We start from the raw sequence: 27,063 nt of genomic DNA, 5'->3' as shown, positions 1-27,063 counted from the left end.
GAACCCAATGTGGGAGGGGGCAGGGAAGGGTGTATCTTTAAAGTTTTTTTAATAAGCTGCTTTTTTTTTTTTAATAAGGAGGCTGCCTTGGTTGCTTCTGTCCTCACATATCAATGGCTTTCAATAGATAAGACATCTTCTGCTTGTTTTAACTGTTTTATGAAGACAAAGTAACTCATAGGTTTAAATGCCACCTAAGAAAAGAGGTCACAGGCCACAAGCAGAAGCATCTCGGTTCTGAAATGTTTAAGTACTTCAGTCCCCAAAACATTAAATCCTACAACATATTCATAAAAGTGCTCCACCTAACCTACCCGAATTGTGTTCTGTGTACATGAACCTCCTGTCTTCTCCCCCTGCCTCTATCAAGTATTAGCCAATGGCAGTGCAGGAACCCCAGGACACCGTGATGCACGAGATGATATCCCAGTGGACCGGATGTCCTGACACTCAGCTGGAGGTTGCGGACTCATCTGGCAGTTCTTCTGCAGTAGTCCCTGAACCTTCTGGCCAGTCACAAATCCCAACCTGAGCGATTTAACAGCTTTGTGATGAGGTGAAATGGGGCCTTCCTGGGGACACAGAGTGGTCTTCACTTTGGAGTATCAAACTCTAACGGCACACTTACTGAGCAAGTTGGAAAAGAACAAAGAAAAACTCAAAGGAAAAAGGAAATCAAAATGCCTCCTGCCTAAATCAGGCCTAAAAAAATCTGGCAAATAAAGGTGATCACGTGGCCAAGATAAAAGGCTACACCCTACTTAAAGGAAAACAGAGGGTTGAGACAAAAATGAAAAAGTAAAAATCACTTGCACCGTTAGCATGAAGGAAAGCTGATTAGCCAAAGCCAACTCTGGAAGAAGTTAAGGTCAACGTGTAGAATGTCCTTCAACAGAATCCTCCCTCCTCTCAGAACTCAGAGCCATCTTCATCCTGCCATAAAGCATTGCTTCAAAATGACCTAGAATTTGTTTTCCCGACTGCCAGAAGCCCTTAAAAGTGCCACAGCTCTAGTAACCCTGTGTGGTCGCTGGCTCTTAGCATGTGAAGTTTGTTATACCATGAGTATGTTTCAAGTTTCCTCCTGTAGTTTCTAACTTATTTTCATCTGCATTTTTTTATTTAAAAGCCTTTAAAACAATAGTAATAATCCTCAGTTGGTTCACAGCCTGGCTTACTAACTCCAGGCTGGCTGGATTTGCATTTGGAAAGGCTATCTGGATTTTCCCATAAGGCAACCTCCAAAGAGAAAGAAACTGAAGCAGTTCCCTTCTAACAGGTAAATGGTGGGGTTTTTTTTTGTTTCTTTTCTGTTTTCTTGTTTTGTTTTGTTTTTAGGTATTTCCAGAAGGTTCACTGACCTATCCTGGGTCAGTGAGTGGACCCCTCCCCAATCAGGGCTTTTAAAACCCTGTGGCCAACACAGTAACACTCATCAGTCTACTGGGGAGAAGCAAAGATCTCCCAGAAATCTATCTTAGTCAAGGCAGGAAATGTCCTAACTGCCTTCTCCCATTCCTTCCTGTCTTAGTCCATTCAGGCTGCTATAACAAAACACTATAAATTGGGTGACTCATAAACAACAGGCATTTATTCCTCATAGTTCTGGAGGCTAGAGAGTCTAAGATCAAGTCACCAGCAGAATCGGTGTCTGGTGAGGGCCCACTTCCCCAATGATGTCCATCCTCTCACTGTAATCTCACATGGCAGAAGTGGCAAGAGAGCTCAGTGAGGTCTTTTTTTTTTTTTGCGGTACACGGGCCTCTCACTGTTGTGGCCTCTCCCATTGCGGAGCACAGGCTCCAGACGCACAGGCTCAGCGGCCGTGGCTCACGGGCCCAGCAGTTCCGCGGCAATGTGGGATCTTCCCGGACCGGGGCACGAACCCTTGTCCCCTGCATCGGCAGGCGGACTCTCAACCACTGAGCCACCAGGGAAGCCCTGAGGTCTTTTTTTATAAGGACACTAATCCCATCTATGAGGGCTCGACATCCCAAAAGCCCCACGCACTAACGCCACCACACTGGGTATTAGGATTTCAACATATGAATTTTAAGGGACATGAACATTCAGACTATAGCACCTCCCCATACTCCTGCCCACACAGACACCCATGTTAAGTCACTTATTTTTTTAAATTCTCTCTTAAGCCAAGATGACCATGGAAAATCAATGTGCAGTTTACATATACAGGTAATATTCACAATACACACACACACACACACACACACACACACACACACACACACACACACACACACACACAGACTTTTGGCAAAGAATGAGTATAATTTTAAGACTTTCCAATTATTGAAGTGTGAAAGGAAAAGAGGCAAGGTCCATAACCTGACCTCCACCAGTGCCTTGAAGGTAAGCAGGTGAGCACAATAGACATTTATTTAATTAATCACCATTCTGAGTCACCTGCCCTCCCCATCCTCCCTGGGGCTTGAGAACCATCCTAAGTGCCATCCCTCAGGGAGTCCTGTTCCCACAGGAAACCCCCAAGAGGAACCAGAGTCTCTATTCTTTCATACCTCCTAAGGGCTTACCTTCTAGGAGTCAAAGAATCAGTGAAGTAAGGATCAGAAAACCCCAAAACCCCCCAAAAAAACTCTGGATTTGGATCTGCAGGCATTATAGAAATTAATTATTCTCTTAGACACCATTCAGGCAATTTGACCTAAAGTTGCCAATTTAACCATAAAACATGTAGTTGCATAAAGTGGTTGAGCTTTCCCTGCTATGACAAATGACTTTAAAATAGAGACCATCTCCTCTCTAAACTCCCACTCTCAATTCTGGCTTTTTAATTGGATTCACATAACTTTTTAGATAAATCTATTCTATTTGAACTCTCAACTTTTCCTACCCAAAAGTATTTAGATAGATTATTCTTTGCTATCTGAACTCACCACATAAACTCTTATTATCTCAACTCAGTATCCAAATATATTAAGATCGTGAAAAATACCTATAATTTCAGAGTGATGTGTAAATTAACTTTAATCTCACCCTGAGGTAGAATGAAAACTGGTCGCAATTTGAAAGGTCTGAAGGACCCTAATCAGTAATCCCTACTACAGGGATAGCTGCATAAACATTTCAAATCTCTTTATCAAAATCTATACCAGACCACTTTACATCCATGAGGATGGCTAGTATCAAAAACAGAAACGTGTTGGCAAAGGACGTGGAGAAATTAGATTCCTCGTGCAGTTCACTACTGATAGGAATGTATGAGGTACAGCCAATGTGGAGGTACAGTTTGGTGGTTCCTCAAAAAATTAAACATAGAATTACCATGTGACCCAGCAATTCAACTTCTAGATATATACACAAAAGAACTGAAATCAGAGACTTAGAAACTAGTACATCAAAGCTTATAGCAGCATTATTCACAACAGCAAAAGATGGAAACCACCCAAATGTCCAGCAAATGAATGGATAAACAAAGTGTAGTGTATATATACAATGGAATATTCCTCAGCCTTAAAAAAGAACACAATTCTGACACATGCAATATGGACAGGCTTTGAAAACATTATGCTAAGTCAGTCAGAAACAAAAGGACAAACATGGCATGATTCCACATGTGAGGTACCTACAGTAGTCAAATTCAGAGACAGAAAGCAGAATGGTGGTTGCCAGGGGCTGGGGAATGGAGGAATAGGGAGTTATTGTTTCATGGGTAGAGAGTTTCAGTTTGGGAAGATAAAAAAGTTCTGGAGATGGATGGTGGTAATGGTTGTATGATACAAATGTACTTAATGCCACTGAACTGTACACTTAAAAGTGGATACAGTGTTCAAATGAGTTATGCATATTTTACCAGAATAAAGGGAAAAAGTCTGTACCAGGGACTATAAAAAGCTATCACTAAACACCTATTGGAACAGCTAAAATAAAAAATAGTGGCAATGCTAAATGTGGACAAGTATGCAAAGAAGCTGGATCTCTCATACACTGTAGGCGTGAATGTCATAAGGTACAGCCACTCCAGAAAATAGCTTAGCAGTTCCTTTAAAAACTAAACATACACCAACCAAACCACCCAGCAATTGCATTCCTGGACATTCATCCCAGAGAAATGAAAATTACACCCACACAACTGTTCACAGCAGCTTGATTTATAATAACCAATATGAAGCAATCGAAATGTCCTACAATAGATGAATGGTTAAACTGTGGTACGCCCATACCATGGAATGCTACTCATTAACGAAAAAGAATAAATATTCATACAACAAGTTGGATGCACCTTAAGGATATTATGCTGAGTGAGCCAACCTCAAAAGATCACATGCTGTATGATTTCATTTGCATAACATTCTCAAGATGACAAAACTATAGAGATGGAAAACAGACTAGTGGTTGCCAGGGGTTAGCAACGATGGAGGGAGGAGGGTGGTGGGTATATTAATGTACCATAAGTTTATCTACTCATCTGTGTTAGCTGAAGATACTTTTATTTACCACCATCAAAAAACATGCTTCACAAATTCTGTATTCTTTATCAAGGGCCCCATGCAAGTTAATGGCTAGTTGTCCCTCCCAGTGACCTCAGTTTCCGCTGAACGCACAATGGCAGCTACCCACAGAAATGCCACCAACAAACTGTCACATATTAACTGATACCCACCACAATTTAGCCGATATTCTTCCCTGCTTTGCCTACAGGGGGAAGCTTACTATCGAATTCAGTCAGTGGTTTTGACAAATATCATCTATTTTCATGTTTAATCCTCTCCCACTCATGTATAAATACCTTTTTAAAATTCCAGAACACACAAAGATGTATAGGGTGCTCACACTTCAAACAAATCTAGTTTATAAAAATCGGAATTCAAACATACAATCTAGTGTGATTATCAAGAGTATTTACCATTGAATTTTATTCAGTAGGGCACTCACCTGCTAAAACATTATTGTATTTATGTGTAACTTTTCCAAAACACCTTTATTAAAGAAGAATACAGTGAAGGTATAAAGAACCATAAAGTCACAATTCTAAATAAAAGCAGACAACTGATTATGAAAGCCAGTCTTGGACTTCACACACATAGTCATTCAAGTCATGTTTATACCACTAATCCTTTACATTCCAATGCATGCAAAGTGTTTTCAGTTTCTTACCAAGATATGCACTATGGGGGCTTCCCTGGTGGCGCAGTGGTCGAGAGTCCACCTGCCGATGCAGGGGACACGGGTTCGTGCCCCGGTCCGGGAAGATCCCACATGCCGTGGAGCGGCTGGGCCCGTGAGCCGTGGCCGCTGAGCCTGTGCGTCCGGAGCCTGTGCTCCACAACGGGAGGGGCCACGACAGTGAGAGGCCCACGTACCGCAAAAGATATGCACTACCCCATTTACACAACATTTTATTATGAGTTTAAATGGCAAGATGTGGGATTTCTATTTGACCTACGAATTTATGGGTGGCCAAGTACATTTAAATCGATCAATGCTTTAATGATGCAACTTTCTTAACTGATGTGCTGAAAGTCTCTGCTGAAAATGATACTTCAGTAACCATTTCGGTTTTTTCTGTGGATTTTTCGGTCTCTGTTCTCAAGGGAATACAAGAAGCTATGTTTCTTCTTTCTAGAAAGTCACTTTTAATAACTACAGCCATACTCTAAACAATAAATGATTATGTCAGATGCTTAAATGCATTTGGTTTTAGTGACCCAGATTTTCAAATTCCCTCCCATGCTCACCGCTTCCCACATCCCAGATCTACCAGGGAGATCAGCCCTCGTCTACATGCTGCTCCAGAGCCTGGTCACTTCAAATTCCAAGTTGGCACAGAAGTGTTTGGAAATTCATAGAAGATAAAGTCTTTAACGTGATCTATACCAGCAACTGTTTCTAAAGTGCTTCATGAGATTTTCCCCTAAACTTCCCTCTCTAGTGGATCCCCTTTCCCTATTACTGATCTTCACAAAAGGAGGAAGGTTTAAACCAGACAAGCCCCTGGGGAAACATGGAACCTTGATAGCCATGTACTGCTCAAAGGGTTCCCACATAGGTGCTACTTGTTCCAGGAGTATAACTATCCCTGTTATTCCGAAAATGTCCTCCTGTCCCCTCCCTGGCTTGGGCTGCTGATTCTGCCCTCAATAGTTTCACTATCTGTCAGAAAAGACTGAATGATGTTCTCCTCTATATTTAGAAGAAAAGAGTGCAAAATTAAGTATGAGAACATGGAAAACACATGGATCATCATATAATGCGGTAAAGCAGGGTACAGTCAGAAGACCGGGGTTTCAATGCCTGCTTTGCCCCCGTTTGAGGTGTGATCCCCAGAACCTCCCTTCCCAGGCTCACCTCCCCCCTCCCCTCCAATCAGATGGCTCTTACCAGTGCATGCACCCTCTCAGTCAGCACCCTCTCTTTTCCTGCCTGTCCCCGGACTCTTATCCTTCTCAACCAAGGATGCTTCTCTGAGAAGCGTTCCTTGAGGCCTTCCAGGGGTTTCAGGAGCATCCTCAACTTGTCTTTATCTAACCATTCACCACAGGATCACTAAGCGCTTTCTGTGAGTTTACTCTGACCTCTCCAATGGTGAACTGAGGGCAGGGCAGCCTGTTTGCTCCATGTTTGTACACTGTGCGCCCAGAGGTAGACTTACCATAAAGCTGGTGAAACTCAGGCTTCGGGCCCTTGGTTCATGAGGCCTCTTCCAAGGCCCTGGGAGGGCCCGAGGCACCATCACACTGTTGGCTTTGTCTAGTCTATAATAGTAGGTAATTTTTAAAATGGGATAGAGTTTGATCTGTACAAGCCTGGGGTGGTCACCATGACAGAGGAAAACAAAAACATGGACTCCTGGGAAATCTGCTTGGGATCAGGTGTTTACCCAAAGTGTGTTGGGTGAAGTTTTATAGGAAAAAATAATGTAGTAAAAGTATTCCACATTTTATGCTGGAGGTTGGGGTAGGGGGGACACTTTAACCACCATCCGTGAAGTGTGCCCTCTCTTTTCATTCGTCTTCCCCCAGACACACGGCCCTTCCTGCTGGGTGACACTGGAGTGGCTTGAGGGCATTTTCAGGAGCGGACTAAGACGAATATTGGGAATATTTTTTTAATTTATGGGATTTGTCAGCTTTTACAAATTTTGTAATTTCTCATCATACTCACTTTCAATCTAATTTTGTATTTTTAGTTTTATATTCCTTCTCTGAAAGAGGAAAATTGCAGAAGTTTCAGACCCCACAAAACCTTGATCTGTCCCTGCTTGTACCTCATATAGTACTTGGCCCATAAAATTTGTCATGGGAATCAGTGCATGCAGGAATGCGCTCAGGGCAAGTCACTTAACATCTCTGAGTTCACCTCCTCTGCTAAATAGTCACGTGTGGTGCTAATGAAATAGCTCACATGTAAAAACATTTTGTAGGGCACTACAAGGCGCTCTCAACAATAAGGCAGCAGTGCCATGACTTTTTTCCCCCCAAAGACATGGAGCATAATAACTCTGAGTATTGGGTGATACTAATAAAGATGCCAGAGAAGGCTGGAGTGGGGGTGGAGTTCACGTGACACGGTTCATAGATCATCTTTCCTGAGTTAGGGAACTCTTCAGGTATCTTCTGTTAGAGAAGGCAAGCTTTTCACTCCCTACTTTATCAGAACTACCTCACTGTGAAATTCTAATTCTCAGCTGGGAATTGTCTACCTCACAAAGACGTCCTTAATTTACAACATAATTTTGATACAGTCCATATAGTACCTTCCAAATTCAGCTACGATTCAAACTCTGGAACATCTTCCCCCCAAACCTCCCAATTTCCTGACCATCGTGATGATAGCTCCCCCTCTTGCTTGACCTTCTTTCTGACTGTCTGTGCACCTGGAGAACAAAAAACTAACAAGACTTTCCCCATCCCAAAATAGGGATGGTCACATACCTAGTGGGAAACCGTACATAACAATACATTTGCTTATTTCTATAAGCAAACAAAACTAAAGCACGCTCCAGGATGAACACAGAACGTTGTTTATTGAAGGGAACTAAATTAGAACCACGTATTCATTCAACAAATATTTACTGTACATGGCACTGAACTGGTATTGGAAAGTCATTGGACAGAACATTTAAAATCTCTGCTGTCCTGGTGTTTACAAGCCAAAGAGAAGATACATTAAACAAAACAATAAACAAAACCCCCTCAAAATGTAAAATGTGGAGTGTCTAGAGGACTTTGAGGGTGTGACATCTGAGCTAAAACCTGCACAATGAGAATTATACAAAGGGGGAGGGAGCAAGAGTGTGCCAGGAAGAGGGAATAGTATGTACAAAATGTCCTGGGGTAGGAAGACGTATGACATTCATGAGGAAAGTATGGCTGGAGCTCATGGTACAAGGAGCCTGTACAATCTCACAGATGTGACCAAGCACCATCTTTAATTATCAACCATTTTGTCAACTGGACCCACTCACCCAGTGACCACAGCCATTGTCTAGAATGCTCCTATAAAGGATCCGAGAACAAGCTTGTCTGCCCCCTCAGTGATTCTCTAGAAATTCAATCAGTAAACATTTACTGAAAGTCCACAGTGCACTAGAGACTGCACTCAGTATTTCGATATAAACAAAGGGTAACAGTCTGTGTTCATGGGATAGTTTGGTATATCTGAGAATGTCCTGGACTGAGAGTCAGAAAATCTGGGATTCAAATCCAAGTTCCAAAAGAATTCAGCTGGGTGGCTATACCTCACTCAGTTCAGTAAGAAACCCAGATATTGGCCCAGATAAATACATGTTAATGAAGGAACACCACCCTGCTTCCCTGAACCTCAATTTTCTTATCTGTAAATGGAGATAATTCCTATCCCACAGGGTTTTGTAAAATTAAATAAGAACTCATTAAAGAATATAGTGTTTAGCACACAACAGGTTTATTAGAAATGTTTGGTTTTTAAGCTATTTCATTGGAGCCAAGGGCCTACTTTGCCCCAAATGATTTGCCCTACTTAAGTGTGAATCTAGTATTATTTAATGGCAATTTAAATTTTCTAATTCATCTTTTTAAGCAGAGAGCTGTAATTCTCTCCGAATTAACCTCACCTTTGGAAAGCCCAGCGATTCATGCCACAGGCTATACCCAAGGCACCATGGGGTAGCAATACACCCTGATTGTTGCCAACATACCCAGGAGATAAGAAACAGCTTCCAGAGGGCAGAAAGTAGAAACAAGAAGAACTACAATTCTGCAGGCTGTGGAAGGAAAACCACATTCACAGAAAGACAGACAAAATGAAAAGGCAGAGGACTTTGTACCAGATGAAGGAACAAGATAAAACCCCAGAAAAACAACTAAATGAAGTGGAGATAGGAAACCTTCCAGAAAAAGAATTCAGAATAATGATAGTGAAGATGATCCAGGACCTCGTAAAAAGAATGGAGGCAAAGATCGAGAAGATGCAAGAAATGTTTAACAAAGACCTAGAAGAATTAAAGAACAAACAAACAGAGATTAACAATACAATAACTGAAATGAAAAATACACTAGAAGGAATCAATAGAAGAACAACTGAGGCAGAAGAATGGATAAGTGACCTGGAAGACAGAAAGGAGGAATTCACTGCTGCGGAACAGCATAAAGAAAAAAGGAATGAAAAGAAATGAAGACAGCCTAAGAGACCTCTGGGACAACATTAAATGCAACAACATTCGCATTACAGGGGTCCCAGAAGGAGAAGACAGAGAGAATGGACCCGAGAAAATACTTTAAGAGACTATAGTTGAAAACTTCCCTAACATGGGAAAGGAAATAGCCACCCAAGTCCAGGAAGTGCACAGAGTCCCAGGCAGGATAAACCCAAGGAGAAACACGCCAGAACACATAGTAATCAAATTGACAAAAATTAAAGACAAATTATTGAAAGCAAAAAAGGAAAAACAACAAATAACATACAAGGGAACTCCCATAAGGTTAACAGCTGATTTCTCAGCAGAAACTCTACAGGCCAGAAGGGAGTGGCAGGATATATTTAAGGTGATGAAAGGGAAGAACCTACAACCAAGATTACTCTACCCGGCAAGGATCTCATTGAGATTCGATGGACAAATCAAAAGCTTTAAAGACAAGCAAAAAGCTAAGAGAATTCAGCACCACCAAACCAGCTCTACAACAAAAGCAAATGGAACTTCTCTAAGTGGGAAACACAAGAGAAGAAAAGGACCTACAACAACAGACCCATAACAATTAAGAAAATGGTAATAGGAACATACATATCGATAATTACCTTAAACGTGAGTGGATTAAATGCTCCAACCAAAAGACACAGGCTGGCTGAATGGATACAAAAACAAGACCCATATATATGCTGTCTACAAGAGAACCCCTTCAGACCTAGGGACACACACAGACTGAAAGTGAGGGGATGGAAAAAGATATTCCATGCAAATGGAAATCAAAAGAAAGCTGGAGTAGCAATACTCATATCAGATAAAATAGACTTTAAAATAAAGAGTGTTACAAGAGACAAGGAAGGATACTACATAATGATCAAGGGATCAATGCAAGAAGAAGATATAACAATTATAAATATATATGCATCCAACATAGGAGTACCTCAATACATAAGGCAACTGCTAACAGCTATAAAAGAGGAAATCAACAGTAACACAATAATACTAGAGGACTTTAACACCTCACTTACACTGACGGACAGATCATCCAGACAGAAAATTAATAAGGAAACACAAGCTTTAAATGACACAATAGACCGGATAGATTTAATTGATATTTATAGGACATTCCATCCAAAAATAGCAGATTACACTTTCTTCTCAAGTGCACACAGAACATTCTCCAGGAGAGTTCACATCTTGGGTCACAAATCAAGCCTCGGTAAATTTAAGAAAATTGAAATCATATCAAGCATCTTTTCCAACCACAACGCTATGAGATTAGAAATGAATTACAGGGAAAGCAACGTAAGAAACACAAACACATGGAGGCTAAACAATATGTTACTAAATAACCAAGAGATCACTGAAGAAATCCAAGAGGAAATCAAAAAATACCTAGAGACAAATTACACCGAAAACACTATCCAAAATCTATGGGATGCAGCAAAAGCAGTTCTAAGAGGGAAGTTTATAGCAATACAAGCTTACCTCAAGAAACAGGAAACATCTCAAATAAACAATCTAACCTTACACCTAAAGGAATGAGAGAAAGAAGAACAAACAAAACCCAAAGTTAGTAGAAGGAAAGAAATCATAAAGATCAGAGCAGAAATAAATGAAATAGAAACAAAGTAAACAATAGCAAAGACCAATAAAACTAAAAGCTGGTTCTTTGACAAGATAAACAAAATTGATAAACCTTTAGCCAGACTCATCAAGAAAAAGAGGGAGAGGACTCAAATCAATAAAATTAGAAATGAAAAAGGAGAAGTTACAACAGACACCACAGAAATACAAAGCATCCTAAGAGACTACTACAAGCAACTCTATGCCAATAAAATGGACAACCTGGAAGAAATGGACAAATTCTTAGAAAGGTATAACCTTCCAAGACTGAACCAGGAAGAAACAGAAAATATGAACAGACCAATCACAAGTAATGAAATTGAAACTGTGATTAAAAATATTCCAACAAACAAAAGTTCAGGACCAGATGGCTTCACAGGCGAATTCTATCAAACATTTAGAGAAGAGCTAACACCCATCCTTCTCAAACTCTTCCAAAAAACTGCAGAGGAAGGAACACTCCCAAACTCATTCTATGAAGCCACCATCACCTGATACCAAAACCAGACAAAGATACTACAAAAAAGAAAATTACAGACCAATATCACTCGTGAATATAGATGCAAAAATCCTCAACAAAACACTAGCAAACAGAATCCAACAACACATTAAAAGGATCATCCACCATGATCAAGTGGGATTTATCCCAGGGATGCAAGGATTCTTTAATATACACAAATCAATCAATGTGATATGCCATATTAACAAATTGAAGAATAAAAACCATATGATCATCTCAATGATGCAGAAAAAGCTTTTGACAAAATTCAACACCCATTTATGATAAAAACTCTCCAAAAAGTGGGCATAGAGGGAACCTACCTCAACATAACAAAGGCCATATACGACAAAACCGCAGCAAACATCATTCTCAATGGTGAAAAGCTGAAAGCATTTCCTATAAGATCTGGAAGAAGACAAGGTTGTCCACTCTTACCACTATTATTCAACATAGTTTTGGAAGTCCTAGCCATGGCAATCAAAGAAGAAAAAGAAATAAAAGGAATACAAATTAGAAAAGAAGTACAACTGTCACTGTGTGCAGATGACATGATACTATACATACAGAATCCTAAAGATGTCACCAGAAAACTACTAGAGCTAATCAATGAATTTGGTAAAGTTGCAGGATACAAAATTAATGCACAGAAATCTCTTGCATTCTTATATACTAACAACGAAAGATCAGAAAGAGAAATTAAGGAAACAATCCCATTCACCATTGCAACAAAAAGAATAAAATACCTAGGAATAAACCTACCTAAGGAGGTAAAAGACCTGCATTCAGCAAATTATAAGACACTGATGAAAGAAATCAAAGATGACACAAACAGATGAAGAGATATACCATGTTCTTGGACTGGAAGAATCAATATTATGAAAATGACTATACTACCCAAAGCAATCTACAAATTCAGTGCAATCCCTATCAAACTACCAGTGGCATTTTTTACAGAACTAGAACAAAAAAATCTTAAAATTTGGATGGAGACACAAAAGACCCCAAATAGCCAAAGCAGTCTTGAGGTGAAAAAAAAGACCTGGAGGAATCAGACTCCCTGACATCAGACTATATTACAAAGCTACAGTAATCAAGACAATATGATACTGGCACGAAAACAGAAATACAGATCAATGGAACAAGATAGAAAGCCCAGAGATAAACCCATGCACCTACGGTCAACTAATCTGTGACAAAGGAGGCAAGGATATACAATGGAGAAAAGACAGTCTCTTCAATAACTGGTGCTGGGAAAACTGGACAGCTACACGTAAAAGAATGAAATTAGAACACTCCCTAACACGATACACAAAAATAAACTCAAAATGGATTACAGACCTAAATGTAAGACCGGACACTATAAAACTGTTAGAGGAAAACATAGGAAGAACACTCTTTGACATAAAGCACAGCAAGATCTTTTTTGATCCACCCTCTAGAGTAACGGAAATAAAAATAAACAAATGGGACCTAGTGAAACTTAAAAGCTTTTGCAAAGCAAAGGGAACTGCAAACAAGATGAAAAGACAACCCTCAGAATGGGAGAAAATATTTGCAAACGAATCAACGGACAAAGGATTAATCTCCAAAATATATAAACAGCTCATGTAGCTCAATATTAAAAAAACAAACAACCCAATCCAAAAATGGGCAGAAGACCTAAATAGACATTTCTCCAAAGAAGACATACAGATGGCCAAGAAGCATAGAAAAGCTGCTCAACATCACTAATTATTAGAGAAATGCAAGTCAAAACTACAAATAGGTATCACCTCACACCAGTTAGAATGGGCGTCATCAGAAAATCTACAAACAACAAATGCTGGAGAGGGTGTGGAGAAAAGGGAACCCTCCTGCACTGTTGGTGGGAATGTAAATTGATACAGCCACTATGGAGAACAGTATGGAGTTTCCTTAAAAAAACTAAAAATAGAATTACCATATGACCCAGCAATCCCACTACTGCACATATACCCGGAGAAACCATAATTCAAAAAGACACATGCACCCCAATGTTCACTGCAGCACTATTTACAATAGCCAGGTCATGGAAGCAACTAAATGCCCATCAACAGACAAATGGATATAGAAGATGTGGTACATATATACAATGGAATATTACTCGGCCATAAAAAGGAACGAAATTGGGTCATTTGTAGAGACATGGATGGATCTAGAGACTGTCCCACAGAGCAAAATAAGTCAGAAAGAGAAAAACAAATATCATATATTAACACGTATATGTGGAACCTAGAAAAATGGTACAGATGAACCCGTTTGCAGGGCAGAAATAGAGACACAGATGTAGAGAACAAACATATGGACACCAAGGGGGGAAAGCAGTCGGGGGGTGGGGGGGTGGAGGTGGTGGGATGAATTGGGAGATTGGGATTGACATGTATACACTAATATGTATAAAATAGATAACTAATAAGAACCTGCTGTATAAAAAATAAATAAAATAAAATTCAAAAACAAAAAGATGAGAAAAGAAAACAAAAGCAACAGCTTCCAAAACAGTAGCTTAACCCATAAAGTGAAACCAAGCCTTAGAATATTGCCAAAAAGATACCTAATGTACAGCTTTCTAGTGTTGTAACCTCCATACAACACTGTATCCCATCCCTACCTGAGGCTATTCCTGGTTATGGAACTGGAGCAGCTTGGGCAAAGTTCTGCAAATAAGAGAATGAAGAAAGCCCACCAAGATCGAGAGGGGACTTGTCTCATTAGAACAGAAAGAGGATATGGCTACAAAGCAAGAGACAAACGCAAGATGATAACCCATAACTGAGGGGGAGAGTAAAGTGTTCAAAGTTGTGAAACAGGCATCTCTGAAGAGGCTAAAGACAGCGATCCAAAGATGAATTAGAATCACAGCAGAGGAGAGAAAAGAGACAGTCGGGACCATCAACACGTCTTGATGACTGATCAAGTGCAGAAGACAGTTACAGAGGAATAAGGAAAACTCCGATTTAAAGCCACGGTGCCTGGGAGAATGGGGGTATGGTAACAGAAATCAGGAAGTTAGAAAGGGGGTTGGTTTAGAGGAGAACTTGAAAAAGTTTTTTTAAATATAACAGTCTGGATTTGAAGCCAAGGCTGGATAATTGAGTGGAAAGAGCAAACGGGCCAGCTGGAAACAGAAGATGCAGCAGGCGCAGAGGTCAGGAGGAGGGCCCGCGTGTGGGAGGCTTCGTGGAGGAGCTGTGGTTGAAAAAACAAGGAGAGATAAGCTGCCTAGAAAGAGAGGAGAAAGGAGTGGGCCCGGGGAACGCCCACGTAAGCAGATGAGAAGAAAGTGCAATAGACAAAGAAAGAGCACAACTTGAAAGAGGACCAGCGGAGTTTGAGCACACTGAGAATACATTTTTCAAGTATAAATGAGATCAGGCAACGTCCCCACCGAGACTCCCACACCGACTTCTCATTTCATCACCTTGGCCACAAAGCTCTCCGTGAATGACCTCACCCACCTCTCTGACCTGTCTCCTCTCCTTCACTCAGGAGGCACCGGCCACACTGGCCTTTTGCTGTCCCTCAGATACATGAGGTTCATTCCTACCTCGGGGACTTTGTGCTTTCTGATTCTTCTACTAGAAGGCTCTCAGGGCATTCTGGTTCCTAAACTATGAAATCTCTCTCACACACACCATTCTCTACCATATCATACTGCTGTAGTGTCCTAACGCACACTACTAGCTGAAACTCTTATGTCTTTATTTACCTACTCCTTGTCTGTCTCTCCAACTCTGAAGTGGACTCCGGCAGAGTGAGGTCCTAGGATCTTTTCTGTTTCCCTCTCCACTACATCCTTAGTGACTCGAAGAGTGCACTGCACTACATGAGGACTTAAGAAAAAACCTTAGATTAAGCAAGAGCCAGATTAGTGCCCTTCATAAGTGAGTATAGTTTCAGAAAAACAAACAAGGTTAAAGCCAAACTACATCAAGTTATGGAGAGGAAAAAGAGGCAGGAGTTTGAGACAACAGTATTCAAACCAAACAGCACACGCCCTCAGGGGTGAGGGGAAGGAATTGTTGATAATGTAGAATCTCTACATATCACACCTTCTAGAAGAGCTGCCTTTCCAGAATGTGAAAATAAAACATTTTTACTGCTTCACACCTTATTTCTTCTACTGAGGGTTCTCCCAAAGAAAAATCTGACCCACACCCATCATGCCTAAAATTCTTGCTTAAGATGGTAATACATCTTTTAAAAAAATCAAGTAGAACAAAAATGTTAATTCCTGCAAGTTCTATGTTAAAATATACAAGACGGCACATTACCCAAAATTGTGAGGGCTGCCACTGAAATATGGGAAGTGAGACAATCAGACTTTAAGAACACTTGGTACTTAGGTACCCACAGCCCCCAGCCCACACCAGCAAAGACATTCCTTCAGATATGCTGAGTGCTGGGGCTAATTCTTCCTGCAGTTTCCTGCAGTTGTACATTTTACCTTCAGGCCTTTTCACAGAAGTCTGTCATCTCACGGTGACAGCAGAAGAGGGCATCATAACGTGCCATTGTGCTGAGAGGAAACAGTAGTGTCTCTTTAAGAATCTGGACAGGGACGAAGCTAAGGGAGGATTTATGTAACGTCTCTAAGTCAAAGGTTTTGCTAGAGTCTAAGAAGTGGTTTTTCCCCTCCCTGCCTGCCAGAACCATCAAGCAATCTTGTAGCAGCTAAGGAGCTCAAGATTTCACAAGAACTGACATCTCGTGGCTGCTGGCCAGGCAGGGTAGCTACCACGGTTCTCCTGCTCTGTGGCTAGAACAACATGCTGCTTTGGAATTGGTTTGCCCCCTCCTTAAGGAAAACAGGAGAAAAAGCAAAAAGGTAAAAGCAGGACCAGGCAGAGAAAGACCAGCCAGGAAAAGGTCAAGCTAAGTTGGTAGAAAGTAAGAACCACCAAGGAGAGCTGACTTCAGCCAGCCCAGTTCAGACAATGATGGAGGATGCCACCCAACAGGTAGAAATTAGTTGAGATGCTCATGCTGCCATGTTTAAGTCAAAACACAGGTAACGTTAGTGTAATTTCCTAAAAACAAATTTGCACAAAGTAAACGTGTGATCCAGAAGTTCATCTCAGGCAAAAGCCCCTCCTGATTCCACTGTCAAAGCCAGAATTAGCCGTATTGACATGTGCTAAAAGATACCCTCGCCTGTGCCCTGACACCCGAACTAGTGAAATTTATATTAAGTTGAGCTTGAGAGCTTGATGGTACAATGACCATCAGTTACCAGGCCCAGCTTTTTGTGAGCAAATGAGCTTTAGAGGGTCAGGGTTGCCTAGAGTTAGTTACAAGCAGCATCCTCCAGCAGGACAAAAAAGTATAAGAAAAGGGAGATATTTTAATTGAAGGTCCAAGAAGTAGCACCATTCTTCACGTTGTAAATCTCAAAGGAAGACTGCAGGGTGGCAAAGGACGAAATGGGTACCTGGCCAATGGGGAAATGAAGTGGCAGAAGCAATGCAATGGAAAAGGGCATTTTGATTAGCCGGTGAAGGTGGGAAAACCCCACGCTTATCGTGGATCTGCCACTAACAAACTTTCTGAGCAAAAAAAATGTCATGGCTTCCAATACATCATTTACAAATCCTGAGTGTCAAACCAGCTGAGTTAACTAGTCAGATAAGAGACTCTCCTGCTCGGAGCCTGAATTTCCTCATCTGCAAAGTGTGGGTGGCCAGGCGAAGGTCTCTAAGGTGCCTTCACATACTAAGATTCCAAGTTGATGGTTAAGACAGGCTGATCACAGGCGGCCCATGAGGGGACACAGAGCCACAAGCAGAGAAGGGGCAGCATCTGGAGGACAGGATTTCCTTCAACAGGAACCAGAAGCCAGAAGGAATCTGCGGGAAGGAGGCGTCCGCCAGGTGAGTGCAGAACAAAGCAACCAAGTCACTTGCAGCCTCAATAGGAAACTGCCTCCCTGGGTCCTGTCCTAGGGTCCCCCCTCCAGAAGGCTGGGGCCTAGGAGAGTGTACCAAGCCCCAGAAATAGAAATGATTGAATGCAGGAGGTTTAGCTCAACTTCGTGAAGTGATCAGCAAACATCAGATTACCCCTTCAATTAGGTACAATAAGCCCAACAGCAACCAATATACTTGGGACCAAACTCAGCAGGATACTGTGACTCAGAATAAAAGAATAACAAACACAAAATGCTAAAGGAAAAGGGAAGCCATTTAGATCCAGCTGGCAACAAGCTACTGAAGCTAAAACTCCATCGTCCAAACCGTTATACAATCTGCAGCCTCAGGAGAAAGAAATGATTACTCTTCTCAGTCAACTGCTACGATTAACACATCTAAAGGGTGGAAGAGAGCAAGAGCCCACACGCAAAGTTCCACAGACACACCCTCTGCAGATGTAGAAGTCTCCATGGGTTAGATGCTGATATTAGCCAGAATCCAAGAAACAGCAGAAATGAAGCACCATGGCAAAAAAAAAAAAAAAAAAAGATTAAAACAAGGGAATTTTTTGAACTTTCATAAAATTTAACACAAAATTTAACATGCTACCTTTGCACAGTAAAAGTGAGTTTATAACTCCCAATTCATAATTATCACAGTTGTTAGGGCTAAAGAACCAGATATTAAATATATCTGAAAGTTGCTGAATAAAATGTGAACTCTTATACCTCATTTGCAAAGAAATCATTCACACTGGAAGTATGTACATCCTGCATCCAGCAATTCCACTCCTGGGAATCTAGCCCATAAAGATGAAAGTACTGATAAATAAGGACATATGGACAAGGATGTCTAGTGAACACCCATCCATAAAGAAGTGTCTTGATCCACACCCATTTATTAAAAAGAATGAATTAGAGCTACACCTGACAACTTGCAGGAATTTCCACAAAGTAATGCTGAGTTGGAAAAGATACAGAAGTTTATATAATATGATCCATATATATTTTTTTTCTGGCTGCACCACGCAGCTTGCAGGATCTTAGTTCCCTGACCAGGGATTGAACCCATGGCCCCTGCATTAGAAGTGCAGAGTCCTAACCACTGGACCACCAGGGAATTCTCTGATCCAGGTTTTTTAAATGGTTTTATTAAAGCCTGTATCTATATATATGTATGTGTAGGGTTGTATGAGCACAGAAAAATGTAGAAATATATACACTAAGTCAATGATTCTCAAACATTAGCACACATCAGAATCACCCGAAGGTTTTGTTAAAACACAGATATCTGGGCCCCATGCCCAGAGTGTCTGATTCAGTAGGTCTAGGGTGAGGTCTGAGAATTTCTATTTCCAACATGTTTCCCAAGGATGCTAATGCTGCTTGAGAGTGACTGCAATAGGTTTCAGCAAGAGTTACCTGTGGGACAGGAGTAGAGATATAAGATGAGGGGAGAGAATAATGAGGATCTATGCAAGATAACATAAACAGCTTTTCTCTATGATTCCTTTTATGGATCGTGGTGGGGGCGGAGGGGTGTGGATGTGTGTATAGATGTGCAAAAACAAATTCCTGAAAGGACTGTCATCAAAACGCTAATGAAAATTCTCCCAAAGGTGGAATTTAAAGTGATCTTTCACCTTGGTAATTTCTTATTTTTTTTTTTATAATGAGCAAGTGTGATTTAAATAATCATTTAAAATAAAGCAATTTTACTGAGGAAAAAAGAATCTTTGGAAACAACAATTTCACAAGGAAAAGCTCTTCTGTTTTGTTCACAGCACTGAACTGATATTTTTGGAAAGATGAATGCTAAGTACACTTTATATAAAAATTAAAATATAATTAATGTGGAAAAGGAAGTTCTTGGATGAAGTACATAAGCACAACATGTGTTTTATAACCTTCCTTAATCCACAAAAACTTAGAGAAAACTCAATTTAAAAAGTAATCAAAAATAACCTCCAATGGAATATAATCTGTAAAAGGAACAACAACAACAAAAACACTGAATCACTATGCTGCACACCTGAAACTAACACAATATTGTAAATCAACTATACTTCAATTTTTTTAAAAATTCAGCAAAAACATACAATTTGGCTTACAATCACTTTCTCTTTCAAAATTCAATCAGATACTCAGTAAGCAAAATCTCTTTTCAAGCTGTACTTGCATCATTTCCTCTCTTTAGATACAGACTAGAAAATAAAATAAGACTAAAAAAAACCTAAAATAAAAAAATAACTTTATGACTTCAAATATAGGATTTAAGTTCCCAAGTGGTGTCCATTAAAGAGTGTTAAGCTAGAATACAAGTATCTTAGATCAGTTATAATAATTCTAATTTACATTTTTCCAGGCTTTCACATTTCTCATTAGCTTCTTCACTACAACTCTGCTAGCTTAAAACATCTCCTCCTAAAACCATGTTACCATTCTATCTAAAAATTAAGCCTAGACTTCAAACCAGATGGCATGCCTCTGCCACCTTTTCTGCTGGGAACAAAGAGCCTGGCCTTCCAAAGCTGCTTCCTTTAGTGCCCCTTAAAGTACAGATGCAGGAAGCTGCTCAGAAGCTGAAAACTGGATTTGTAATGCTTATATCCCTAAGGTTTGCAAATCAGTATTATAAACTCTTCGCTACCAGTCTTGCCAACTCCTGCTTCTTCTCTAATCTTATTATAGTACAGTGTTTCTCTTTTCCTGCAATAGCAACTCAGTGGACCTCCATGGCTCATTTTAAAAATTAGCATACGTCTGTGGCTGAGTTCGGGAATATTCCTGCATTCCCAATGCTAAGATTGCCTCCTTCCTAAAGATAAGCAAACAGAAATGTTTGCCCACCCCCCCCAAAAAAAGGAGAAAAAAGTTTGCCCCAAAACAGTCAAAAAAATTTAAAGCACACAGAATCAGAGACTGCCTCCCTCCCTCTGAAACAGATTCCTGGGAGATAGAGGGAAAAAAAATTAAGTTCCTGCTTTGTGCTCACAGTAAAACTATGGGAGCATAAGAAGAAACATGCCAAGATTTGAAAATACTACACAAAAACTAAAAACAAAGTAAAGCTCTAAAACTGTTCTGGCAAGCAGGAAATAAACAACAGTACAGAAAACTTACGCAGAAAAGAAAACATGCTACCGGAATTCAGACTAAAAAAAAATGGCTAGAACAGTCTAACCCTAGAATATCAGCTATTCTAGAAGAGGCAAACAATACTGAAAGACAAAAGGATAAAACCTTAAAAAAGAAGTTGGAAGTTTTCATGGATCCAAACAAAAGGTATGAGGGGGAGAAACAAAGACTTACATCGATAGATTTTTTTTAACATCTTTATTGGAGTATAATTGCTTTACAATGGTGTGTTAGTTTCTGCTTTATAACAAAGTGAGTCAGCTATACATATACATATATCCCCATATCTCCTCCGTCTTGCGTCTCGCTCCCACCCTCCCTATCCCACCCCTCTAGGTGGTCACAAAGCACGGAGCTGATCTCCCTGTGCTATGCAGCTGCTTCCCACTAGCTATCTATTTTACATTTGGTAGTGTATATATGTCCATGCCACTCTCTCACTTCATCCCAGCTTACCCTTCCCACTCCCCGTGTCCTCAAGTCCATTCTCTACATCTGTGTCTTTATTCCTGTCCTGCCCCTAGGTTCTTCAGAACCTTTTTTTTTTTTAGATTCCATATATATGTGTTAGCATACAGTATTTGTTTTTCTCTTTCCAACTTACTTCACTCTGTATGACAGACTCTGGGTCCATCCACCTCACTACAAATAACTCAATTTCGTTTCTTTTTATGACTGAGTAATATTCCATTGTATACATATGCCACATCTTCTTTATCCATTCATCTGTCAATGGACACATCCATAGATTTTTCTAAAGGTATAAAGAATCTATCATCTGTAGGAAGGATTCTCTATAGTGACCCAAAAGTAAAGACAGAAAAACATTTTAACTAAAAAATGTTATAAGAGATTAATCAAAACAGGTTATAATCAAAGGAACAAAAATATCACTTACAGGATCCACTTGAATGAAGTATCCTTTTGTGAAGGATAGGTAGAAGTTGGGGGATAATTACTATCAATTTTTTTCTCCATGATTATTGCCCCACTATGTGATTTAATTCTTCTTGAGATAAACCTTGTAATTTATATTTTTAAAGCCTGTCTTGGGACTTTCCTGGTTGCACAATGGTTAAGAATCCGCCTGCCAGTGCAGGGGACATGGGTTCGAGCCCTGGTCCAGGAAGATCCCACATGCCGCGGAGCAACTAAGCCCGTGCGCCACAACTACTGAGCCTGCGCTCTAGAGCCCATGAGCCACAACTACTGAGTCTGCACGCCACAACTACTGAAGCCCACATGCCTAAAGCCTGTGCTCCGCAACAAGAGAAGCCACCGCAATGAGAAGCCCTCACACCACAACAAAGAGTAGCCCCCGCTCACCGCAACTAGAGAAAGCCAGTGTGCAGCACCAAAGACTCAATGCAGCCAAAAATAAATTAATTTTTTTAAAAAACCTGCCTCAAAAGATTTTCCCAGTGCATAAGCATACAATTATGCTTAGTATTATTTTATAATTAAGATATCATCTCAATATGTTATGGAATCTTCATAATTTCTAGTTTTGTTTGGGTTCTCTCTTAATCACACTTACCAGAGTTATCTTGTTTTTCCAAAAGAACTAGTCATGACAGCTAGATAGAATTGCTAAAAGTACATGAAAGCATCAAAATTAAGAGATCCAATGTATCAGTCAAATGAGTAAACACATCATGTAAATAAATGCCAAGAGAACCTTCAATAAAATTCTACAGAGATATAGATAAAACTCTGGAAGAAAATACACCAAAAATGTCAACAGTGATCATTACAACTAACAGGATTAAAGATGGTTTTGATTTTTGCATATATATTTTAGATAAGTATATATGAAATACAATAAATATGAATAAAATGTTAAGAGTTTATAAACCAGATTGCAGTTAACTAGGAGAAACTAGAAGCGAATATTTATGAAACCTCTGAAGACAGAAGGTCACAGAGGGGGTCTGCCACGAGATACAGAAACAAGTCAGAGTCTAGTTTGTGTTTGCTTTGTTTATGTGTTACTTATTTGATGAAATTTAAGACTTGTTTTCATTATAATACTTCCCCACTGACCTCTTCCTACATGAGATCAAATGGTCACGTTGGCTTAGGTCAATTCATAAAAATATTGACATGAAACATCAAGTGACGGGGCTTTCCCTGGTGGTGCAGTGGTTGAGAGTCCGCCTGCCGATGCAGGGGACATGAGTTCGTGCCCCGGTCCGGGAAGATCCCACATGCCGCGGAGTGTCTGGGCCTGTGAGCCATGGCCGCTGGGCCTGCGCGTCCGGAGCCTGTGCTCCGCAACGGGAGAGGCCACAACAGTGAGAGGCCCGCGTACCGCAAAAAAAAAAAAAAAAAAAAAATCAAGTGAAAAAAGCAGATTACATGCATATATGTATATATAATGAGTCAATTATGTTAAATATATAATGTATTTCATCTGAGATACCAGTTATGATATGTATTTTATATTCCACTAAGAGACAAAACTGCAAAGTATGACATAATGTGAGATTTTATACTTATTAAAAGAGCTCATCTAAATTTATTTATAGAGACTTTACCACATTTGTCATGTTGCTCTTTCCACGTCTTTCTATACATACAGTAACTTTGCCTTTTTAATGCCAAATCATGGTGAAATCATTTTGAAAGCAATTAATTCATATAGTTCCAGCAAGGCACACAAGTAATCTGAAATGACAACAACATGAACCATTGTGACCAAGGTCACACATGCATAGGTAATGACAGCTCCATCATGACATCTGCCAGGATACACAGTGAAGTAAGAGCATCTCAATTTCAGAGATGTAAAATGAGAAAACTGTACCTTAAAATTGATGAAATAATGTTTTAAATTATCTACAGAGGATAAGATTATGAGTGACTTATTTTTCTTAACACTTTCTGTATTTTTCATTTTATTCTAATTAGTATATATTATTTGATAATTAGAGAAAAAAATTTTGCTCTCCTTTGGTCTATTTAAGTCTCTTCCCTCGGTAAGCAATGTGTACTAACTCTTCCCTAGTCTGGTCATAATCTGGTAGGTCTGAGTTAAAATAGCTGTACCAGGATGTTGATCAACTACAAGGTTTTGAAAGCTGGAGGCATAACCCTCCCAGACTTCAGACAATACTACGAGGCTACAGTAATCAAAACAGTGTGGGGGCTTCCCTGGTAGCGCAGTGGTTGAAAGTCCGCCTGCCAATGCAGGGGACACGGGTTTGTGCCCCGGTCCGGGAAGATCCCACATGCCGCGGAGCGGCTGGGCCCGTGAGCCATGGTCGCTGAGCCTGCGCGTCCGGAGCCTGTGCTCCTCAGTGGGAGAGGCCACAACAGTGAGAGGCCTGTGTACCGCAAAAAAAAAAAAAAAAAAAAGGCTTAAGGACTTAAATATAAGACATGACACCGTAAAACTCCTAGAAGACAATATAAGCAAAACATTCTCTGACATAAATCGTACCAGTGTTTTCTTAGGTCAGTGTGAAGGCAACAGAAATAAAACCAAAAATAAACAAATGAGATCTAATCAAACTTATAAGCTTTTGCACAGCAAAGAAAACCATAAATAAAATGAAAAGACAACCTATGGACTAGGAGAAAATATTTGCAAATGATGTGACTGACAAGGCCTTAATTTCCAAAATATCCCAACAGCTCATACAACTCAATAACAAAAAAACACACAACCCAATCAAAAAATGGGCAGAAGACGTAAATAGACATTTCTCCAAAGATGACATACAGATGGCCAGCAGGCACATGAAAAGATGCTCAACATCACTAATGATTAGAGACACGCAAATCAAAACTACAATGAGGTATCACCTCACACTGGTCAGAATGGCCATCATCAAAAAGTCTATAAACAAAAAACGCTGAAGAGGGTGTGGAGAAAAGGGAACCCTCCTACACTGTTGGTGAGGATGTAAACTGGTGCAGTCACTAGGGAAAACAGTATGGAGGTTCCTTAAAAAAATAAAAATAGAGTTGCCATATGATCCAGGAATCCCACTCCTGGGCATGTATCTGGAGAAAACTATAATTTGAAAAGATACATGCAATGTTCATAGCAGCACTATTTACAATAGCCAAGACATGGAAGCAACCTAAATGTCCACTGACAGATGAATGGATAAAGAAGATGTCATATATATATATATATATATATACACACATACACAATGGAATACTACTCAGCCATAAAAAGAATGAAATAATACCATTTGAAGCAACATGAATGGACATAGAGATTATCATACCAAGTGAAGTAAGTCAGAAACAGAAAGACAAATACCACATGATATCACTTATATATGGAATCTAAAAAATGACACAAATGAACTTATTTACGAAACAGGAACTTACTGACAGAAAACAAACTTATGGTTATGAAAGGGGAAAGGGGGTGGGGGAGGGATAAATTAGGAGTTTGGGATTAGCAGATACAAACTACTACATATAAAATAGATAAACAACAAGGTCCTACTGTATAGCTCAGGGAACTATATTCAATATCCTGTAATAAACCATAGTAGAAAAGACTATGAAAAAGAAAAAAATATATGTATACCTATGTATAACTGAATCACTTTGCTGTACACCAGAAACCAACCCAACATTATAAATCAACTATACTTCAATTAAAAAAAAAAGAAAAACTACCAGGTTTTGTATCCTCATTAGACTTGTAGATCTGTTTGGTTTGACGTAGGAGAGCAGAGTGGAATGAATAAAGCTAAGGAGGAGAAAGGTACCAAAAAAAAAAGACTTGGGAGTACTCTAAATTTAGCCTTAGACCAGTCTTTTTTTTTTTTAATCGTTAATTATGGCTGGGCCAAGTCTAACTATCTACAATACATTTTATAACCTGCAAATCACAATCCAGAGAGAATACCCCAGACCCCTGAGTAACCCAGAAGGCAACTTTTTAATTATTCTGAAATCCATTTATTTTATCATTTTGTCTTTCTCCAGAGAACAGAGTGGGGTATGTGTTAAGGCGGAGGGAGGTGACAGCAAGGGAAGAGGTGGAAAGGAGAAGGGAGAGAGGGAGGGCCACCTGGGTAGTGAAGTATGTTAAGGGGAAATGAATGAATGTATTTTAATAGATTTAAGATTCTGACTAAATTTGTTCCAAGTCCTTGATATTTTGTTCTATTCGGGATACATCTGAATTGAGGTCATATCCTTATTCTAGATCAAGTACTCTTGGTGTATTTCTTGAGTTGATGATTCAAAGGCCACCTGAAACCCCAATTCCCATACACACATCCATGCCCACCTGCCACCAAACATAGGTTCCAAGGAAAGAGGTTTTGCCTAAAATAAGGAAGGAAGAGAAAATCATCTGCCATTTTCTATGTGGGGAGACAATCGGCTCACTTCTGTTACACCCAGTAACTGTTCTCAAGACTGGAATCCTCTCTCAGCCCAGCAGGCATATCTGACTAGGAATCTCATGGGGCAGCTCTGTCACCCAATCCCCCACCTACTCTATGTATGTCCCAGCATTTTTCCCTTTGAATTCCTACTTCAGGATTTTACCTGACACAACTGTCACTGAACCTTCTCCCCGAAAGAGATACACACAGAAAACATTCTTGGCTATTATCAGGATATCATAAAATAATGTGTTCAAAAATCATTCACATAGATGAACTCAGTATTTCTGAGTCCAAAAGTTATACAGTTAAGCACTGGTGGTTATAGTGGTGAGCAGAGCTGCCTTCCAGAAGTTATACAGTTAAAAGTTACTCAGGAAAATATAACTAAAACCCAGACTTTGGAACCAGGAGCCAACCAGTTTTAAAAGGCTCCATGCAAAGGCTTGAACTAGACAGTAATGTTGTGTGTTGTTTTTTTAAAAGCCCCAACTCAATAGCCAACAGAACATTTCTTCCCACTTCAGTCACAAGGGGTTTCAAGTTCAAGAAAGGGCCACTTAGACCTGCAGCGCAATGTTTAGGCACTTACATAAAGAGGTACTTCACTGCAGTTCAGCTCCATGGCTTCCGCATCTGCAATGAAAATAATAGAAGTGAAAGTTATTGTAGGAGCCCCGTGTAATCAACCAGCAGAGCTGCGCCCTGCCCTTTAGTTAACATCGTAGAGGGAGGAGTAATCCACTAGATAGGACAACCGCAGAGACAAAATTAAGAACAAAGGAATAAGATGCTCTCCATATAAAATATCCTCCTCCCTTTCTTCTTTCACATGAAGATCCACACATAAGGAAAACCTATCACC

General features: G+C 40.0%; 1 protein-coding gene across 3 annotated transcripts in view; it reads right to left on the bottom strand.

Annotated features, from left to right (window-relative positions):
* Nucleotides 1-26,834, bottom strand: part of ARHGEF28 (Rho guanine nucleotide exchange factor 28) — a gene marked incomplete at its 5' end in the record, with an annotated part of 260,851 nt that extends 234,017 nt beyond the window's left edge. For 2 of the 3 annotated variants that reach the window (XM_082652388.1, XM_082652387.1), the window contains one exon: nt 26,791-26,823. In XM_082652388.1, coding sequence (XP_082508514.1) covers nt 26,791-26,823 — 33 coding nt within the window. Of the gene's footprint in view, nt 1-26,790 lie in introns of all 3 variants that reach the window. The other variant, XM_082652386.1, reaches the window with a different exon arrangement.
* Between the last annotated feature and the right edge of the window lie 229 nt (nt 26,835-27,063).

Source organism: Grampus griseus (genome assembly GCF_964374135.1).
Source record: "Grampus griseus genome assembly, chromosome: 3".
Taxonomy (NCBI): domain Eukaryota; kingdom Metazoa; phylum Chordata; class Mammalia; order Artiodactyla; family Delphinidae; genus Grampus; species Grampus griseus.
The sequence above is the reverse complement of the archived record's forward strand: the minus strand, read 5'-3'. Positions and strand labels throughout refer to the sequence as shown.